General features: G+C 39.7%; 1 protein-coding gene across 1 annotated transcript; it reads right to left on the bottom strand.

The window, feature by feature from the left end:
* Position 1: 1 nt before the first annotated feature.
* On the bottom strand, positions 2–19,661 carry cdh15 (cadherin 15, type 1, M-cadherin (myotubule)). Its single transcript, XM_067587282.1, has 14 exons — positions 19,371–19,661; positions 9,505–9,672; positions 7,829–7,984; positions 7,203–7,347; positions 6,389–6,570; positions 5,697–5,825; positions 5,332–5,514; positions 4,090–4,334; positions 3,839–3,975; positions 3,052–3,282; positions 2,729–2,968; positions 2,289–2,437; positions 1,868–2,059; positions 2–896 (listed from the first exon to the last, which is right to left on the bottom strand). The coding sequence occupies exons 1-14, from the start codon at positions 19,419–19,421 to the stop codon at positions 696–698; spliced, it is 2,409 nt and encodes an 802-aa protein (XP_067443383.1). The 5' UTR covers positions 19,422–19,661; the 3' UTR covers positions 2–695.
* Positions 19,662–19,771: the final 110 nt, after the last annotated feature.

Here is a 19,771-nt window from a genome sequence, read left to right as displayed (position 1 = left end):
ATAAAATATTTACATTTATTCTGTAAACACCAGTATAATTGAAATTCAATGAACATATTAAAAAACATCATTCAAAGTCTTCACCTCCAGATACAATGATTCCAGAAAATCATGTGGTACAGCATGTTTTGTTGAGTCATATTTTGTGGCTTCCAAAAAAGATTGCTAACAGATGCTGGAATGGAGGATTTGTGATAAAATAAAAAGACAAACAAAATCAATATCAAAGCAAATTCATCTTATAAAATAATATATAAAAAGAAATACATTTAAAAGATTCTCTAATGTCTCGGGTTTGTTGTATACATCATTACTGAACAATCCAAGTCTGAGGAGAAACAAAACCAGACATGGACACACATTTCAACACACGTTCTGTTTGCCTTGCAGCATGCACAGCTCCTCTCTTTGCAGCCGATCCTATCAACAATTGATATTTCTTTCTTGTTTACTTCTCCTGAGCTCTCCACTAAACATTTAAACAAGTCATTTTCTGTCCAAATGATCCTCACCTTAGGCACTTTAGGTTAAAGACGAATTGTTCTGCATAGCATTGGTTTATTTTTCCTTGGCACATGTCAAATCCAGTCATAGACTAAAAAAACTTGTCAAATGTGTCCAGAGAAACACCCCAAGGCATGTCCCTAACTGGTGTTGAGTCACACAGATCTTCTTTCTGTAGGTTGCTCTCCATCTTAACGTGGGTCATACATGTTGGCCAGTTTCTTAAAGCGTGGTCCCCAGTCGTTGAGGTAGTCGTAGTCCTGGTCTCCATCAGAGCTGCCTGAAGCAATGGAGCTGAGACTGCCTGCCAGTGAGCCCTCTCCCTCATAGTCATAGATCAGGGCTGTGTCATATGGAGGCACATTAGGATCATTGTCTGCAGCCTCCAGGCCCTGAGGGGAGAAATATAACAAGATGTTTCATATGATAAGGTTAAAACAGATGGCCTGGGAAGGCTGCTTTAATTTATGACACAAGTTCCTGTTGAAAAGTCAGAGTAAACATATTTTTGGGGTTGGGATATATACAAAAGATGTTAAAGATTTTTAATTAAATAGAATTACCTTGATACAAGTGGCATAGTCTTAACTATTTGACGTCTCCTAACCTCGACAAGTCTGAAAGCCATGAATGTCTAAATAAAATTTTGTGCCAATACATCTAGTAGATTTTGAGATATTTCACAGGATAAGTGAAAACTCAGAGACCTGCTGTTGGCGCAGGAGAGAAAAAGTCTGTAGGTTTAATCCTCTGGGGACCATGATTGTACAAAACTGGCAATCTAAAAGTTGTTGAGGTATTTTTATCAGACCAACATTACCATTCCTAGAGTCAAGCTGCTACCACGGCAAAAAATATTTAAAATAAGTGAAACTACATTACCGTATGGAGGATATTATCTCATCCCTAAGGGGAGTTTACTATTCATTATGAGGAAGATGCTTCTTATAAGAAAATGAATTTGTGTGACTTATAAGTCATGATGTAATTCTTTGAAAATATCTATAATATATACTGTATATAGTTTTGACCCCATGCTGCAACAATGACATGCAATATCCAATATCCTGTTTCAATAGGAAAGATATCCAAAATAGGAAGTAAGATGCTCTTAAAGGCTTACTCAGTAATTTGTCTACAACATAAGTTCAAACATAGCAGAAATGTTTGATTTATAGATACAAAATCAACAATGTCATGTCTTTCTAAACTGATCACAATGAAAATATAGGCCTGTCATCGTTCCTTTGTGTACAAATATTACAGATCTAAACAGCTTAGCTTTGGATTCTGGTTTAGACCTTTAAAATGCATTTTCATTATAAACTTTAGGTAAGTCAGGGCCATGGTGGAAGCCTCTCACATCATTGATGTAGTCCTCAATGTCAGTGGGATCTGCAGGAGGCCTCCGTGGGTAGGTGGGGGAAGGCAGGTTGTGGGGGGCATCCCTCCTGAGGGGCTGCTTGCCTCGAGGAACACCAGACACTGGACAGTAGGACCCAGGGGTCGAAGGAGCATCGAGAGGATTCCACAGCAGGTCGATGTTGAAGGCATTCTGCAGACAGATTGGCACAAGCTGCAGATTAACACTGCCTGCTCCATCATCACTTAGAAATGAATGCCATCGATTACTATACAACTAGCTAGACGATCTTGTGTCATGTATGTTCACGATCAATCTCTCAGACCTAAACCCTAGACCATGTTGAGACAAAAGACAATCAACCGAAAAATTAATTAAAACTTTTCTCTTAGCCTCTCTCATGCAAATCATGTAGCCTTACCTCATCTTCTTCACCTCCTCCTTGCTCATCATAGTTGAGGACATTGTCACGTATGTCATCCTCTGAATCCCCAACAAGCAGACCTGTTCCCTTCTTGATATGGTGGTGTCTCCCACAAGTGGTCACCGCCACAGCCAGGAGGAGCAGCACTGCAATCAAACAGGTTAATACATACATCATATAGACAAGACTTTTGAGATAATTTGTAACTTATTATAATTAACCATATTTGAAAAAGTGTGATTATTTGAACACTGAACTCCAAAATGGACATTTCCTCTAGTCATTTCATTCAACTTGTTTAAAATGTAGTTCACACACATTATAATTGTAGTTGATTTTCACTGGAAACAACTGAAAGTGTTTCAAGCTAGCGTCATGGTTGTTAAATTAAAAAACAAGATTTTAAGACTGAATGATGTGTTCAAGATGTAACTTACACAGTAGGAGTGCAATACTGGCCATGATGATAATGAGAGCAAAGAAGCTGATCCCCACACTGGAGCCAAAGACCGCCCCTGCCTCAGACTTACAGTCTCCGAAGGAGTCACAGAGACACACAGTGACATTGACCTGAGCATAAGCACTGAGAATAGGACTCCCAGAGTCTGACACCATCACTGTGACCGCGTACTCTCCTGCCTCCAGCTCTACAAGGGGCTGAAGCAGTGAGTGAGTATCTGAAGTGAGAAAGGGTAGTAATTAGAATAGTGTGAGGTCAGGAGAGTTACTGGAAAACAAACCCCTGATGCTCTTTCCTTACCGTTGACTTGAATAACAGTCCAATTGATTGACGCGTCTTCGGGCATTTCAAAGATGAAAGGTGCAGCGTGCGGTGGAAGGTCTTCGTCCACAGCAGTCAGAACCAGACCAGAACTCTTCCGGCCTGCATCCCTGCATACAGAGCCACTCAGAGGGAAGAGCTGAGGTGGGAAGTCATTGGTCTCCTTCAGTGTGATGGCCACTGTGGCAGTAGTTGACGCACCATCAGCATCTACACGAGTGAACATAAATACACAGCAATGCTGCATGAGTTTACAACAGCCTGTAAATTATACCACAACAACGAATGTGTGACTGTCCGACTATTTCACAATTTTAATAAAACTTGCAAGAATGTTTTTGAACACAAACTTTTTTTAAAAAAAGGAAACCGCATTGGAAACAAGAAAAATTAAGTTTTAAGGTGGCTTTGGTTATATTCTCATCTCTTCTTTGTAAATTGCTTCATTATAGAACATCTAAACTTGTGCCTCTGTTGAAATTCTTGGAGTTTACATCTATTTATGTAACAGTCAAAGGTTGTCATTAGTTGGATCTTATCTAAGGAAACTTGAACACAAGACAGTTTGAGAGTTAGAGAGTTAGAGAAGTGTGTGCTGCTGATGGACAATGAATGATTCCCATAAAGTATATTGCAAGTTAGGGGATGCCAGGCCCAGATCTTTACTTCTCCTTGATGAAAACAAATTATTTTACCAGAAATATCTGTTCTGTGACACATAAGTTGAAATACATTATAGTATTTCATTTAATTTAAATACACTGACCTGTAACCTTGACAACAGCATTGTAGATATTGTTTTTAACATGTGGAGATCGCATGTTAAAAGTTCTCTTGGCGATAATTTCTCCGGTATCTTTGTTGATGTCGAGCCACCTCTCAGGATCTCTGCTAATATCATACCTGCAGCACAGAGAGAGGAGGAACAGTTACAGCCACACACACACACATAAACTATCTTATTTGCATTCTCAAAAGCGTAAAAAATACTCTTCTTGTGTTGTTGTTGCTTCATACCTTAGGACAGAATTATCAGGGTCATAGGCAATATTGCTTTTCAGTATTGTTCCAGGAACCACAGACTCAGGGACCACGATCTGTATGGGGTCCTCCCTGAAATGTGGAGCTTCGTTCTCGTTCACAACAGTGACCACCACTGTAGCGGTGCTCACGGGCAGGTTTGGGGCCTTGTTGCTCAGACGATTGATATTTTCCACCTCCAGAGTCAGGATGTGCTCACTCTGTGCTTCATAATCCAGGGGCTGCAAGACAAAACAGGACAGAACAGCCTGTTTGTGGAAGGAAAACTCTGATCTGCACTGTGGCTGAGGAGTGAAGAATTAATAACAAACCTGTATGCAAAACGGTAGTTCAAACTTTAATTTTAATTTTAACAGCCCACATCAAATGAAAATGAAAAAAGACAAATAAGCATCTTTGTTGGAGTAACTTGTAGTTTAAAACTCAACCACTAGAGAGTGTTGTTGAGTTGTTTTTCAGGGCCTCATTTCATTTGGGATGTCATTGGTGTATCTGATTTCTTGTGAATGGTGCACACTGAACAGTCCTGGAGCAAAGAAAAACATATTCTTGTTGTCTTCTAAAAACTTACAGCTTCAGTGTTTTCATTTTGATAGAGGATCATATTCTCTCCTTTGTGGGTTGAGAAGACTTTACTTACTACACTATCGCTCTACTTTATGGGTCTGTAAATTCCTAATAATTTCTTAACAGGTTCCTTTAAAATGCAAACAATGCCAGAATTGACATCAACAAACATACAGTTCAACACATATACAGAGTAATGTGTCCAAGAATAATGACAATAAAATAGAACAACTCTTTTAAGGAAATTCATCAGAAACTCAACACAACTAACTAAACTCTGATGAAAATATGTCTCACAATTTTGTCTCAATTTTTGCTGTAATTAGTACCAAATTGCATTCGCATTGCACAAACAAACAATTATTAGGAAATAACTGACAGAAAAAAACAACCACAACCACAAAACTCATGAGACAAACCACAAAAATCATATTGGTCTCAGAATCCTTTTTTTTAACTCCTGAAAAGTTTGCCTTGAATTTTCACTTGTCTGAAGTGAAAAAGACAAAACAAAGATAAAATAAATAAAATAAATCATAAAGCTGAGGTGAGGAACAATACTAATAGCATTCATTTGTCTCCTAATCCACATAGGTTTATTAGTGTGACTTTAGAGCAGCAAATGTCTAACGGCAGATCAGCCAACTGTACCTTCACCACCATCACAACACCCTGGTTGGTGGCAGGATCTGTAGTGATGGCGAAGTTTCCATGGGGGTCATTAGAAATTGAGTATTTGGCCTCCCAGTTTCCTGTTCCACGATCATCTCTGTCCGTCACATTCACCCGACCAATCTCATAGTCCTTCCTGTTCTCCACCGCTGTCATACTGTACTACATGCACCACACACACAAAACAGATCAAAAGATTTAAACCACTGTGACACAATAAACATCATAATATATAATTAGTTGAATTAACGATTAATATGTAAGTATTTAATTCCTTGTGATTGAAGTGTTTTGAATCAATTTTTTAAATGATCTTGTTTCATATATTATTTTTGGAGACTCACCGAGGCAGGGCTGAACTGTGGGGCGTGATTGTTGATGTCAGATACATGTATGATAGCCACACCTTCACTTGTTAGCCCCATGCCCCCCATATCAGCAATCTGTAGTTTTAATCGGAAACTTTTCACCACCTAGGAAAGAGTACAGTACGTTTTAATGGCATTAACCACACTGTGATCATCTAACACTGCAAAAAAAATGTGCATCTTAACCTTGACATAGAAATTTCACTGATTGAGTCTTGAGTCCTATATGTGCTATTTCAAAATTATTCCAGCTAAAAAATCTGTTGGATTGCTTTGCAGTTCTTCTGATGCAAATGAATGAAAAGTTTTCAGAAGTTTCTTTTTCTGATAACTCAACAGACAATGAGAATATTTCCATCAGCATGTTTGCAACAGAAAGCCAAGCAAAGGCTTTTAAAAATCTGCCAATATGGTGAAATATATTCTCATATTGAAACAATCAATCAGCACGAATTATCCTGAATTTTACATGTGGTGTTAATTTTCTTTCTTTCAAGACATTCTCACAAGTGTTCAATTGTGAGAAGACACAGTATAACACTACTTTTTTTAACACAACATGTTTTAAATTGTAGATATAGGTTTTTTAGATGATTTATGAAACCTGCTGAAGGAAAAGGGTTGGGATATTAATTTGAGATCCACATTGTGTTTGTGGTGCTCCCTACCTCTCGGTCCAGGCCTACATCTCTTGTATAGATGGCTCCTGTCTGGTTGTTGATACCAAACATAGTCTTGGTAACAGCGTTGGCAGGAATGCTCTCCTGGCCGATGATAGAGTAGCTCAGATGAGCGTTTTCTGTCATCGGGTCATCTGCATCAGTGGCTGACACTGACATCACTGATGTGCCTGTCAAAAACAATTGAAAGCTCCGGTCAGGTGGAAAGATCAGTCGGTGTCAAACACTGATATGTGACATTTGTGTTGAGGCTGCAGGCCTGTCAATCTTAACAAAACATTTAGCTTTTTTAAAAATCATTCATTTGGTGTTAGTGTTCTAATATGTTCACCAGCTAGTCACTAAGTTTGTCCATCTGCCATTTGGTGCTGGGCAGGTAGCGTGCAGTCAATTTTTAGAGCTTTTTTGCTCATAATAAATGCCAGCTAGCTGTTTATGCTAGCAAGGCTAATGAGAGCGATGAGAGAACCAGAAAACCAAAACAAATGAGCTGAGAGACTCTCCCCTCTGCTCAGTAGAGCTGAGGGGAACTGAAGAGTCAGATGATAGTTAACAGTGGGTTCGTCACTACTAGTCATTTGATCCATTATTCATATAAAAATATTGTTTAGCAGCTTTAACAGCTTTTCAACTGTTAAACTGTGTACTGTAGTTTCAATGATACACTGAAACAAACAAACAGTATGGGAAAAATGATATACTTAACTTCAGAAGGGAATAGAAGATTAATGATGGGAACGCTATGGTTGAAGCAGATCAAAAATAAAAGGTTTGGAAGGTAGTGTGTAATATGTGGATTTACCTGGGACTGAGAACTCAGAGACGGTACCAGTGAACTGCTTCTGGGTGAAGGCAGGTCTGTTGTCATTCTGATCCAGCACTACTATCTCTATGGTGGTCGGATTCTCTAGTCTTTCTCCGCTTGGGGACAGCGCAAAGGCTTTCAGCTACACACACACACACACACACACAGACAAATGTTTCTTAAAACTGAAATCATGAGATTGTTGTCTTTTACTATTAATCACCATATATCTCATGCATTCTATGAAGAACATATCCAACAGGCCACTCAAGGTGACTGTAGGTATTTGTAGTATCTGTACAAAACAGATGCTGGGAATGGCAGAAAGAAATGTGCAGGATGTTTGGTTCAACATCATGGGATTACATCACAAGTCATCTGGTCTGAAACATTCTGAAGTCTCTCCCAAGACACCCATAAAGGCCCTTGGAAATTGACCTCTGGCTGTTTGTACTGTGTCTGAGCCACTGATATATGCTGTGAGCCAAAAACATGAAGCGATGCTTTGAAACACATGTAAGATCTCATTAAGTGCATTCTGGCTTGTGTTAAGTACTTCTGTTTGATTGTGCTGTAAAGTCTCCGGCTGATTTAGCATGTTACTCCCATAAAAAGTCTCTTACCGTGAAGCTGTTGTATTTCTCTCTGTCCAGTGGCCGCTTGCTCCTGATTATTCCTGTTTTATCATCGATCTCAAACAAGTTCTTGGGCTCCTGGTCCACCCCTGGTCCTTCTAACTTGTAGATCACCTCACCTGTAAAGATTTTGTCCGATTTGATCTGGACAGAGAGAGAACATAAAGTCGGTGATCACCACAACCTCATGGGAAGGTGGGGGTAGGATTGTAAACCATATGTCGTAACACCAGATGTTAGTGTGCTGACAGTTAGGGACCTTGAGACAAGAATGTTTAAATTGAGAGAGGCCTTTAACCTAAAGCAGGAAGCGGAAATATGAACTAATAATAGCGAGTAGTCTATATTTTATGTATTTTGTATAGACTGTGATATATTGCCTATATAAACGTGGCTTGATATTTCTCCTTGTACGGTAGGATTTATTTAAAAACTTATGGGTCACCTATAACAGCCTTAAGACAACATTTACATTTCTCATGTCCTTTAAACGCTGCTCTGTGCTGTGTTTAATCATCTGTGAAGAAGAATTACAATCGACAGTGCATGGCTACTGCATGGCAGTATTGTGTATCTTTATACAGGCTAAAGGTGAAGCACAAATACTGGAGCTAAAATAATTAGTCAATTAATCAATTAGTCGATCATCAGAAAAATAATGAATCCACAACAATGTTGATTTCATTTATTTATTTGTTTGTTTAATTTTAACAATTATATTTTGATGAATCACTTAAATAATTTTGGTTCCAGTCTCTTGATTGTGAGGATTTGCTGTTTTTTACTGTTTGATATTATTATTAACTAATTATCTTTTTTGGTCTGATAATCAATAAATATGAAGACATCACCTTGCACTCTTGGAAACTGTGATGTGATCTTTTACTATTTTTATAGACATTTTGTATACAAACGATTAATCAGGAAAATAAACGAAAGGAGATTGCTTGATTATGAAAATAATTGTTCATTGTTAGCCAGTGTGAAATTAGATTGGATTGAAAATGGGAAATGAATAATGTCGAGGATTTAAGCTGCAGAAGAAAGACATTTTAGTCACTTATGTTTTATCTGGATCCCTATTAGCTGTTACCAGTGCAACAGCTATTCTTCTTGGGGTTCATAGCAAAAAAAACAACAACAATTTCATATGGTTATGTAAATCAAAAGTAAGTTAAAGTAAAATTGCATATATATATATATACACACATATAGCCTATAATACATTACTGAAATATAAAAACTGGGGATAAAATAAAGTAAAACAAGGTACAGTACTAGTTTGTAATATAATCAGCAGTACTGCTGCAGCACACACTGCAATCAAATGTAATACCAGTCTACAAATAGACAGGTATTATAATCTTGCCATAAACTACAGTACATACTATATCAGTCAGAATAGCATTTAATCTATCTGTGACTCAACATGACATTTTATAGCAGCCATATAAGTACTGTTATTACTGATAATATGTTTACTTATTTATTTTGTAAGGTGGAAAAAGAACTGTGTCTACTAAAGCATGCCCTTCACTTCTCTACAGCTGCAGTTATGTGCCACTACTGCTCACATCCACTCCTATCCTTCACCATTAAGTGCCATTTACATCAGACCTGACACAGCAGTTACCCACTTAATAGCTGTTGGTAAACAGTTTTACCTGGACAAGGTCTTCTGGAACCTGCTTGCTATTCTCCAGCACTCTGATTGGAGGGATGATCCAGTCCCTCTTCACCCTGACCATTCCCTTGCCTTGATTTCTCCACGGGTAAAGGGCCTGAGGACGTAGCTCGTCCTCCTTGCGCTGGGTTTCTGCAGAGCTCCACACCTGAACAAAACAACAAACGCAGCATAAATCGAAAGAAACATGCAGACAACACTTTCCATTAACATGGAGATATATGTCAGTAAGTCAGATCACATGAAGTATATATTTGATTCCAGCAATTCTCGTTCATGGACACATTATGTCATTATAGATATCTGCAGCTGTGTAAAACCATGTCTCCCTTGGTGCTACTGTATAACGTTCCCGCCGGCCTGATGGAATGGCTGAGTGCTAGCTGTAATGCTGAGGCTGTGTCCCTAATGTGAAATCCATGGGATTGTGCGGGGCAGAGGGGATGCAGTGCCGAGGCTTCAGGTTTCACTCACTAACACACGTCTTTGTCAGTTTCCTTTGATCTAAGTGCAAATTCATCTCAGGACGAGGAAACACAAACACTCATGTTCATTTCACAAGCCGTCATTCACCACATTGCTGTCTTGACCGCGTTCACACAAATACATCCACACACCCACACCCACACCCACACACACACACACACACACACACACACACACACAACACATGTTAGAGATACACTCGCACAACAGCTGTCGACTATGGATTTAGATCCTGTGCTTTCCCACCCTCATTCCCACTCACACACACAAATTCCCCTTTATACTCAGCTCTGCACCTGACTGGGAGTTTGGGGTCACCTTACGGATCTGCTCTGCTGTAGGAATTCCTCTGACACACTCTTATACATGATTTCTCACACACACAGGCTGACATACATGAATGTACATACACAAAACATCCACCCACACATTCTCATATGTACACATTTCCGCAAGTTGCTTCCTTCTTTTCTTTCTGTGGGAATTCACTGGATTCAGCATTACCTCCCATATGTTTTAAAGCTCAAAACTAATCCACAAAACCTCAAATGAAAGTGGATGTATTCATTTGCCAAAGAGCTCTGCGTACTATATTTATCTTTTCACTTAAATCTGACTGGATACTGATGCATGAGCTGTTTTATCACATGGAAAATAATGCAGATTTTTATTAACAAAGAGAACAATAAATAAATAAGCAGAATTATGGATCATTGGACAAATTCCTTATTTTGTGAATGGCCTGTGATCCCTGCCCTGCCTCTAGGGCGGGTGATCTGATACACTGATCCTTTGGCATGCTGCTGGACAGTGAAGGGAGGAATGGCAACCATGGCGGGCATCTGCAGGCCGAGTCAGGGGGCAGGCTAATCTTAGACTCTTCTATATTCTCGACTCTTACCTATTTAACTTTTGTAGCCGTCGTCATCCACACACTTGGAGATGTTTACACTCACATTCCAGGAGTGTATGTCAACCAAACAAATTCATCTCGATAGCCTTCTACAGTACTTTAATACTTAAGACTTCTGCAAATAACTGTATGAGCTCTCAAACTTCCAACGGCATAGCACACATTCTGCATTGTTTCTTAACCTCAAAATCAATAACAGCTGCATCACAGTTGCATTTCCAAACATAGCGCTTCTGAAGTTTGCCTGATTCGTGGACACTTCAGCTCACATGACTACCGTCTTCTGAAAATGGTGTGAACCAGTGTGAGCTTCAGTGAAAGTCCATCAAACTTAAAGTCATATTAAACAGCTCTTTTCCAGCACACCATGATTTATATACCAAGCAAAGAATAAGTAAATTTAATTAGACGATGAATGTGTTATGGTTAACTGCAGACTGACTTTAAAAGTAGTTGATGCAATCAATAAATATGAAGAGATGGAAGGGACTTGAGATGGAACAAAATTGTTTAAAGGAATACAGAATTTGCTGCTTTGTATTGAAAGATCCAGCCTTTTTACTAACTGATCAGTTAAGATCATAGATGTAGTGAGATGTGACATCACCTATTGGTTTGCATTAGGGGTTGTTTGAAGCCCTGAGTCACAGCTTATGGTCAGCACCATCTTTTTCCATTTGGAGCCAGGACCTTCCAAACAAGGAGTGCCTGGAGGAAACGTTTGCTTACTGTAAACATCAAGCAATGCACACTTGGGCAACATTAGCTACTTTAGGTAAATTGTGCTAACAGGGCAGGTATTGTAATCAAATAACATCAAAGTTAACAAACTGTTGCAACAATAGTCGGTGCAACTCGGTGCGAATCCCTGGCCCTGGGAGCAAACTGACAATCACAGCTGTCAATCAATGGCCACACAGCAGACATCAAAGCCTATTATAAGTCTTCAAATTTTATTAACAGAGCAAATATTTCAAAAATGACCACCGGCACACTTATTAGAGAGCCAAAATTTAGCAATTGAGACCATAATGACTCGTTGAAAAAATTGCTGACTTAATTTCTTAAGAGAAGTTGGCGCTCTTTGAATGGGAGTCAATTAGAGCAAGGGATTTTTTGGATCTCTTCTTTTTTTTCTAGCGGGCATCTGTGGCATTGCACTTTAAGGTACGGTTTGATTCCCTGGCTCTTCCTGTCCATGTGTCGAAGTGTCCTTGAGCAAGACACTGGACCCCAAGTTGCTCCCAATGGTCAGGGTCAGGCCTTGCATGGCAGCTCCACTGCCATCGGTGTGTGAATGGGAAAATGATAAAATTGCTATTGGCAATTTGGCTAAAATTGTAAAGTGCTTTGACCAATAAGGTAGAAAAGCACTATATAAGTGCACTCCATTTATCATTTACCATTGGCTTCAGCCTCAAACTGAGGTAGTTGCTGCTTGGTTAAGAAAGACTGTATTTGCTAAAGAATATTTTGAAAAGTTAGGTGTAACACTGAACGTTTTGTATTTATGATCATTTATATTTCTCTTGCAAATGTCTATATCCACTAGAAGTAAATCTGGTATTTTGTAAAAACTATTTTAAAAAAAGACAATTATAATGTCGCATGACTGTTTAACAAAAGCAGACAGACCCTCTGAAAACACCCTGATCAAGAGAAGAGGGCTGAAAACATTAAATGAATAAAACATGGTGTACTGGAGAAGAGTGGTGCAATGTGTTTTTAAGTTTGATTGATGAACTGGTCTGTGGTAACACTGAAGAAAAACAACAATAACAAGTCTGACACCTCCAGCTGTTCGAGAATATAAAACATTAGATGGTCAAAAAACCTTCAGATAACAAGTGATATGTCATTTCAGTTCCTTTTTACACAACATAATTGTCTTGTTCTGTCCCTGCAGTCCAAACTTTAGATGACATTGCGTTTTGCATGGCGTCTCCACCAAGTATCTGCCACTTTTATAATGTTTTTACCAGACCAAGTTGCGGTAACACCAAAGTGTCACATTACCAATTAGACCAATGAGTGCCCTTCCTGGTAGACTGAGTGATGACACCACACACAGATTAACTGTTTTAGAAGCTTTTCCCAGATACGTTTACGACTTGGCCTTTCACCTTAGGCCCTCACAGAAGTATGGACAGCTTGTTTGGGGTTGATATGCCCTCACAGCAAGAACTGTCGAACAGTCAGTTGCTGAGGAGTGTTAAATGAGTTCTAGAAAGCTTGATTTTACCTCCCTGATGTTGGCATTAGTGACCAAAATTATATTGTCACATTGTAATTAGTATTCTGGTTCATTTGAACTTTAAATCAAGAGGTAATGTACTAATTCACCTACTGTATCATAGATAATTAACTTTGATTTTATGGGTAATATAGCCTGAAATTTAAAATTAAATGAGCAAATTTAGGTTTAAATTCATTGTCTAATCATAACTTGAAATAATAACAAGATATAAAGATATAAAGGAATGAAAAATGTTAATGCAATCACATGTGGATTGTTAAGAGAGGCTAAATATACAGGCAAAGAAAATCAGAGAAGAGACAAGATGTGTGGGGGTCACATATCAAATAGTTTCAGAGTGTAGTAAACACACACACATTAGCATTCACCATGTGTTGATAACCATGAAATAGGTTTCCAACTTTTGCCACTGCTGCAAATGCATTACATCTTGGACATTCATTCACAAAGCCATCGAAGTGGTCCACCTTCCAAGTATTGCTACTGTTACAAATGCATTATTTAGTGGATGCACATTCACGAGCCACTGGGGCTGTCCATCCCGCCATCCCTATAAACTACTCTAGTTTTAGTGCATTTTAATATGCCAGTGCAAATGCCTGTCACATGTTACAAACCATTAACATGAATTGATATGTTGGTTGTTGTTACAAGCTTACAAGAATGCCATGGATTATGTTTACACCAGGCTGCACACATGGAGAAATATAACTGTGACAAACCATGATTTACCATGATAAGTGGTACTTTTTACAAAAAGTGTAATATATATCACCCCCCCTAAGAGAGAATCCACTGTATTTGTTTAAATGAGTATGTGTCTGTTCAACTCTGTGCTAAATGTCTAGAGGCCCAGAGTGTCTCCTCTCCAGAAGTGTGTGAGTGGAGGAATCCTTCAAGAAAAGTCTGTGCAGCTGAGACATTATGCCTGCCTGACAGCCTCTTTGGCCACAGGGCTAGAGGTCACACAGGTGTCCTTCTGGTCACTTCTGTTACTGGTCCTCAGACCAGTCACTCAGTTACATTGTTGGTCCCACAATCCTACTCTTTGCTAAGTCATGACTGCCTGGCATGGGCATGGACACCCTATTTTTGGTGCCACTACAAGTGTGTGTCTCCCGTGGAGCAGATGTCTGAGCTTCAAGAATGCTGACCAAGGTTATAACATTAAACTAAGACTAAAAGTAGGACTATATATCAGCATAAAACACAAAGTTACTGACAACTAAAGTGGAGAATTTATTTTTTAAATTTTATTCAATAGGGCATGGGGATTAATCTTCTTGATTCTTTCAGAAGGCATAAATAAAGTGATACAATGACCTGATGTCCAACTACAATCGTATAGAAGCCCTATTATTTATGGCAAAAAAACTACATCAGACGCATTCCTTTCATTAGAATAGAACAAAAACACAATCAATCTAAACATTAATTCACAAAACAATTGAAAATTGAAATAAAAATGATCCTGAGCCATAAAAAAGCTTTGACTGAAAGATCATTTTTGTGGTCATTGATGAGCATCCTTTTTTACACCTATACACGGGGTAATTCATTCATTCTTTAGAGGTATAAAGTGGTACAAAAACCCATTATAGCATAGCTGCTAAAACTTTTCAACTGTAAAAACAACTGTCACCACTTGGTCATCCCTGTCTCAGTCTGTAAAAAATAATGAGGCAGAAAAAACCGAAAGAAAAAGGAAAGAAAATTGACTTCACTATTCAGTCGACTAGATTTTATGATCTGGTAGTTCTCTCTCTACCCTTTGCTCCCTCTGAAACCCTAGTCAGAGTAAAACAGCCTGCAGGTATCCCCACCCAGCAGGACCTGTGATTCAGACTCTAAATCCTCTGACTGATTGTTTCCGATGAGTGAGATCTCCGCGCCAGCTGGCTGCTGCTACAGACTTGATTTGTACCCGATTTCATGGTCCAGAAGCGGCCCACTCCTCTTTCCGCAAGGGGGATTACAGAGCGGGACAAATGGCATCACGTATGCATCTGGGAACAGCTGTGACTGCTGCCCACTCCTCACCACAACATACACCAATGAGCCTGAACACCGCCTGGTTCAAAACAACACCAGTCCTCTGACAATTAAAAGAGTGGGTTGAAGCACAACTGAAAGCTATCAGGTGACACTGATAAAAGCCTTTTGATCAGACTGGCAGCTGTTGATTGTTGAAATACTTTCATTCTGATGATTTTGTAGAATTCATGACAAATTTCTACTTGTTTTATTCATGAAGCAAGTATTAGAATAGACGCCTTGCCCAAAAATGCACGTAAACCAAAGGAGTAGCTTGATATACTGAGGAAAATTCGAAAAATGTATTTCTCACATGTGAACACAACTTTAGCATATAGTAACTTGTCCTTTTACACCATAGAGGAAAGATAGGCACTCAAAACATTCTATAAAATTATCATTAAAGGACTACACCAACATAAAAGTATCCTTTGAGATACAACAAAAAACAAATACCTCTTAAACCATTCTTGCAGCATAATCCACTTCTCTGTTGTTGATCTGTATGTTCAGTGCTCTAAATGCTCCAAATGCTCATTGTTTCTCCAAACTAGCTAAAAGCACTACTTCAGTGATGTGTGATTGTGTCCTAAGTGCTCTCAATCTTTGCTGGAAGTTAGCATATGTAGCAAATTATTGGTGAATCAATTGTTTGGAAAATACTGAAGATAAGAATCAACTGCGGAGGAGTGGATTAAACTGCACAAGTGATTTGAAAGGTTTTTACAGCCATTTTGATGCTTTTTTTCCGTGACTATGGGAAATCATTGGAGCACAGCGGGGGTGCCAATGCATAGGCAACCCCCCCCCCCAAAAAACGTAGGGTCATCCGTCAAAAAAATTGAACCAGGCTCAACTTTTGCTGCGACACGATGTGATGTCATCCAGCAAGGCGCTGTGTTGGCCAATCACATGTATGCAACCGCACATTCCTGGTGGATTAATTGGTAACATGAACAGAGTATTTCTACTGTTTACCCTGTGGTTAACGAAAGATAAAATAATTGAAGAAAAACTTTGTGTTTTAGCATCTGATAAGCCTTTAAATTCATGGATCTATTACATGTCTCGCTGGTACATAAAGCATATTCACACCAAACACAGTCCCCTGAGTTGTTTTAATGCAGGGCTGTTTTCTGTCTGACTCCCCACTAACTGCTGTGAATCTAAAAAACCTTCAGCTGCCATTCGATGAAAATGAGCAAGCTATAAACTTTTCAGAGCCTCCAGTTGGATGAGCATTTCATACTCAAAAGAAGGATTTTCAGTTGAGTATTCTTTTAAATGGAGATTGTTTCTCTTTCGTCAAACCAAGTAAACAAACTGAAAGAGCCACTTCTCTTGTTCTCTTGGACTTGAAGGTGCAATTTAACCCCATATCGACCTCACTACACAGAGCTTAAAGCTGGAGAGCGGGACTTTTACATATAAACGAACATCCGTTACGTTCAAGCCCTCGCCAAACAAGTTCACACAATGCTGATTAAGCCTCCGCCAGGCAAATCTTTCTGCATTTCACAGTATACAGAGTTTTTAAATCTGGTCTCTGGTATGACATTCCCATGCTGGCACACTGGTAGTGTTGCATTTTATGTCAACCAGCAATGATTGATTCCCCCTCAGATTTGCCAGGGAAATTGCATGTTCGGCATCCCGACCCATCCCAACGGGTTTCTTCGCCGGACTGCAAGGCATACTGAGTATGCATGGCTAAAAGCTGTTGTAATTTTCGCTGTAGGACTGTTAATATGTCACTAAGTATCCATTTAGATTCCCAGTATTGGGTCAGTTTATCCAAATAATACCCATTTGGAAATTTGCTCCGACATTCGCAGAGCATAAATATGGATGTATAATAAAACCTGGATATGGCGCCGCCACTCAGTCTTGCTTCCAATTTTTCCCAGTGGCCACTCGTGGTATTGCAGTGAAAAATTCCCCTTTGGGCAAAAAAAGCGTTTTCCCCCTAGACCACCATTATAAAAGAGACGTCTGCAAACTGTTGACAGGACACCTTGGACTGCAAACAAGGTCAATTATGACTCTTTCTATCATGAAATCTTTATCCATGGAGGTGTTATATTTGTAAAACTTTCCTCGAGCAGAGAAAAACAATTCAAAAAATATGTGATGTGATCACAATGTAAAATCTATGGCCTGAGCAGGAACTCAAGAGCGCAGCCAGTGGGCGAAACACTGCTGTACGTATTCAGTGGGCTGCATACCCCCGCAAGTAAACCCGGAAGCTAGACATTTTTTTGGATTATGCGCCAGGCTGGACTGAATAGGTGCCATCTGGTATCCAGATCTTATAATATATCCATGGTCATAAAGCATATATCGATAGTGTTTTTGTAATTATTCTCATTGCCAGGAGGGGGAAACAAAAGTTCTACATTTCAGGTTCAAGTAGCTTTCCAATATCTGCACCAAGCCTGAGGACTAGGATCCTGCCCTAGATAGCAAAATTGCTGTGGCCCAGATCCGGCCCACACCCGACATGTTCGGCGCATTCATCTGGCCCACATACAACGTGGAATGATGGCACTTGGGCGGTCCGCTCTTGCTTCCCAGATCTGGACCACAAGCAAGCCATATGTCAACCAAGAACAAACCAGATAAACCAGAACTGGCCCACATCCAGAATACACATACCTGAGAGCACTGCATCTTTACCAAAAAAGGCCCACATTTGATTTGGGATATTTGGGCCATATCTGCTATTTTACATGTGGGCCATTTCAGACTCACATCCATTTTGTCCAGGCCAGAAGAAGGCCAGCAGTGCTGCATCATCGCCTGAAGTGGCCCACTTCCGTATGCTATCTGGGGTGTCAGTGGATCCTGCACCTTAAAGGTCATGCTTCAGGGTTTACAAGTCTTTCAAATCATTTACAACATTTTTATATGGAAGGTCATAGATAGAAATATGACTGAAGTACTGAGGATTTGATGGAGGGGTTAGGCCTCACTGTGACAAACTGGTTTTCCCTGTGGCTGTGTCAGTTTTCTATCATCCCCATGTTCAAACGAGACAACATATATTTTCAGTGATTTTCTTGACAATCAATTTGTCATGGAATATGAAACTGAAACTCAAAAGGAGCATAAATTCACCATAAAGACTTTCAACCACAAAGTGCAGGAACTTTTGACAATAATAATAAGATCAGAGACACACTACTGATTGAAAAGATTACCATATAATATCAATTATTCATTAGCTATTTAGCATCTGAAACATTTACAATGAATCATAAAGCGAATAAACACAACACTTTTCTGAATAATCACTAGAGGCCATCTCTCTCACCCTCCCAACCTGGACTCCATTACTTCTCCAAACAGAGAGAAAGACTGATGTTAGTTGGAAGTGCTGTTGGTAATATGTCAGTTTACATTGTCATCCATTTTACATCTCATAATGGCGTCTGCTGACAGGGGCTACTAATGATGCCCTGAGCCCTCTGTACACATCTGGAGTCTTGTCCTTCTCAAAACACTTCATCATTCTCTTTCCAACCAGGATGAAATGTTTAGATCGGCCTCAACCTCTGATTGCAGAGCAAGTGTAGTGCCTCTGTCGATGAAAATCAGTTGATGTCTGGCTGAAGACATCACTCAGGTAAAAACATAAACTGTATATTTGAGGAGCAGGGCATCTAAAGGCCATTCTCGGAGCAAGATCACACTCTGATGGGGCAGAAAGACAAAAAAAGTCCTGAGCTAAAACTTGGAGGTGGGCTGAATCTACGTAGATTCAGACAACAGGGGGAGAGAGAGGGGGGCAGTATCACACGCTATCGCACATCTCAGTGCAACTGGAGTACCTAAACAACAGCTTATCTGATCCATGGGTTCAATTACTTGTTATTGACATTTTTATTGCAATCAGAAAGCGGAGAGGGATGAAGCTCCACTGATCAGTCATCATGTGCTCAAGTACTTTTGTAGGCTTAAAAGTTAAAATATATAAACATCCAAAGTGAATCTTGTCCACAAAACTGCCACCAGATACTACAATCAATAAACATGCCAATATTTTGAGATTAAATATTTTGAGTCTCTGTTCTACGTTTAACAGACATAAAAATCAATCAACACCTTTCGCTAATTTTAGTCAACATTAAAATTAAGAGACGGTGGTTTTTCTTACCTGACAAAGCAGAGTACCCAGCACACACGCCATCAACATCCGCGCTGCCATCCTCCAGAACCTGCACTCAGAAACTCAGTGTTAACAGACCTCTGATGACTAAGAGATCTGAGGTTCCTCCACTAAGAACTGGGCTCCTGAGAGGCGCCACTGGGCCAAACTCTGCAACCCTGAAACCTGTCCCCCTCTTTCCTTCACGCTCTCTCTCTCCTCTGATAGCCTTAACTCTCACAGTCTCTCTCTCTCTCTCTCTTTCTGTTTCTCCCTCTCTCCCTCTCCCAGAGTCTGTCTCTCACAGCTCCTCCCTGTCCATAGCTGGGGTATGTCTCACAGTCGTGGGGTAGGGGTTAGAATTTCAGCAGCGGCCCTCCCATGTACCCCAGCACATGTGCTGTCACTCA

Source organism: Thunnus thynnus, chromosome 1 (genome assembly GCF_963924715.1).
Source record: "Thunnus thynnus chromosome 1, fThuThy2.1, whole genome shotgun sequence".
NCBI classification, from domain to species: Eukaryota; Metazoa; Chordata; class Actinopteri; order Scombriformes; family Scombridae; genus Thunnus; species Thunnus thynnus.
The sequence above is the reverse complement of the archived record's forward strand: the minus strand, read 5'-3'. Positions and strand labels throughout refer to the sequence as shown.